Source organism: Babesia bigemina, scaffold Bbigscaff_62590 (genome assembly GCF_000981445.1).
Source record: "Babesia bigemina genome assembly Bbig001, scaffold Bbigscaff_62590".
In the NCBI taxonomy this organism is placed as follows: domain Eukaryota; phylum Apicomplexa; class Aconoidasida; order Piroplasmida; family Babesiidae; genus Babesia; species Babesia bigemina.
In genome coordinates, this window is record NW_012237050.1 from 1,128 (window position 1) to 3,179 (window position 2,052).

At 52.1% G+C, this 2,052-nt stretch overlaps 1 protein-coding gene across 1 annotated transcript; it reads right to left on the bottom strand.

Annotated features, from left to right (window-relative positions):
• Positions 1 to 1,481: 1,481 nt before the first annotated feature.
• Positions 1,482 to 2,052, bottom strand: BBBOND_0001560 (hypothetical protein, conserved; the record flags this gene model as incomplete). The annotated part of the gene is made up of 1 exon (XM_012914997.1): positions 1,482 to 2,052. A coding segment is annotated over one exon (571 nt), but the record flags the coding sequence as incomplete, so codon positions are not given.

Here is a 2,052-nt window from a genome sequence, read left to right on the forward strand (position 1 = left end):
ATGCAAGCACTCACCAACTGCAACACTGCCACTGCCGCTCCCAGTCCCTTCTGCCTGCAAACATATCAATCACTCAAGCAACGCACTCACCAACTACGACACGTACCACTGCCGCTCCCACTCCCCTCAACCTGCAAACATATCAATCACCTAGCAACGCACTCACCAACTGCAACACGTACCACTGCCGCTCCCAGTCCCGTCAAGCTGCAAGCATATCATTCACCTAGCAACGCACTCACCAACTGCAACACGTACCACTGCCGCGCCCAGTCCCCTCAGCCTGCAAACATATCAATCACCTAGCAACGCACTCACCAACTGCAACACGTACCACTGCCGCGCCCAGTCCTCTCAACCTGCGAACATATCAATCACATAACCAACTCACTCACCAACTGCAACACTACCACTGCCCCTCCTAGTCCCTCAACCTGCATAAATATCAATCACCTAGCAAGCACTCACCACCTGCAACACTACCACTGCCGCTACCAGTCCCCTCAGCCTGCACGCATATCAATCACCTAGCAACGCACTCACCAACTGCAACACTACCACTGCCGCTCCCAGTCTCCTCAGCCTGCGAACATATCAATCACTCAAGCAGCACTCACCAACTGCAACACTACCACTGCCGCTCCCAGTCTCCTCAGCCTGCGAACATATCAATCACTCAAGCAGCACTCACCAACTGCAACACGTACCCTCACCGCTGTATCCCCCCAGCCCAGGCCACCGACACCCACGCTGCCCGGGATACCACAGCTGCCCTGACGCGACGCATGTGATCAGCACCAACTGTCACTCTAAATTATTCATTATTCGCAACGCTATAGAAATTGCAGCGAGCCCCGTGCGCTCAACTCCCACAGTGCAGCAGCACCCTGCTACGAGCCGCGGTATCGGCGCCATACTGGCGGAGCGTGTCGGCTACGTGCCTAAATGTGATATTAACAATCGCTACATTGCCGCCTATAAACGCTACTTACCCAGGCCAACGCGGATTACGCCACCCTGCCAGTGACTCGCAACACACGACTTAGGTCACCCGCCGCGGCCCTCACGGCCGCCTACGTTAGCGACCAATCACCCAGCCTCACGTGACACTCACTCAATGGGCGACGCGGACGCCTCTCACAGTCAACGCGTAACTCAACGCAACAATAAATCAACGTGCTACGACACCCACCAAAATACGGTTCATCCGCCAGCTCAGCACTTTGCCTGGGTGCTAGGTTAGCACTTTGCCTGGGTGCTAGGTTAGCACTTTGCCTGGCTGCTAGGTTACCACGTTGCCTGTGTGCTAGCTTAGCACTTTGCTTTGCTGTTCACTCATCACCTAATCTAGGTGCTATCTAGTTCACACGTTACCCCTTGAGTAATTCGAGACATTAGACTACGTTTGTCAGTTAGGTGAGTAGGTGATATGCTAGGTGAGTAGTTACGTGAGTTACAGTGAATTACAAATGTGACGATGATTACGGTTGTAGATACGATATCTTGGCAAGCCTTCCGACTTGCGCTGCCGCCAACAATGATTGCGCCGTTATCTTGTGCGACGACGGTATCCTCAGGTGTGACCTGATGTGGAGCACATCCAGTCTGCCAACCATTACGCAGATGAGGTAAAAGAGAGATAGTGACCAGAGTGCGACATTGAGCCAGATGAAGGGTGCGCGGATGGTGAACATGAAATTATCAATGGTTTTGAAAAACTTCACAAGATGTGAGTCTTCTTCAAATGCCTCCTTAAATACATCACAGAAATCTCTGCACGTGCGTTTCGTATGCGATTGTCCATCCCTGTTCAGCCTCTCTGGATCGCCGAGAACAAAGCCGTATTTTGCCAATGTCGGCAGCGTAGCATTGCACTGTACAATGGATTTGCATTTGGGATCGTGATATCGTGGCGGTTGATACGTGGTGGATGTAGTTCTACAATCTTTGACGCACGCTTTCACGTGGCAATTTGATCCCCTGGCACCGCATTTGGAATTGCACTCATCGTAGAGTTTCTTAAGTAAGTCGTAGAACGTCGCCGTCAGGTAA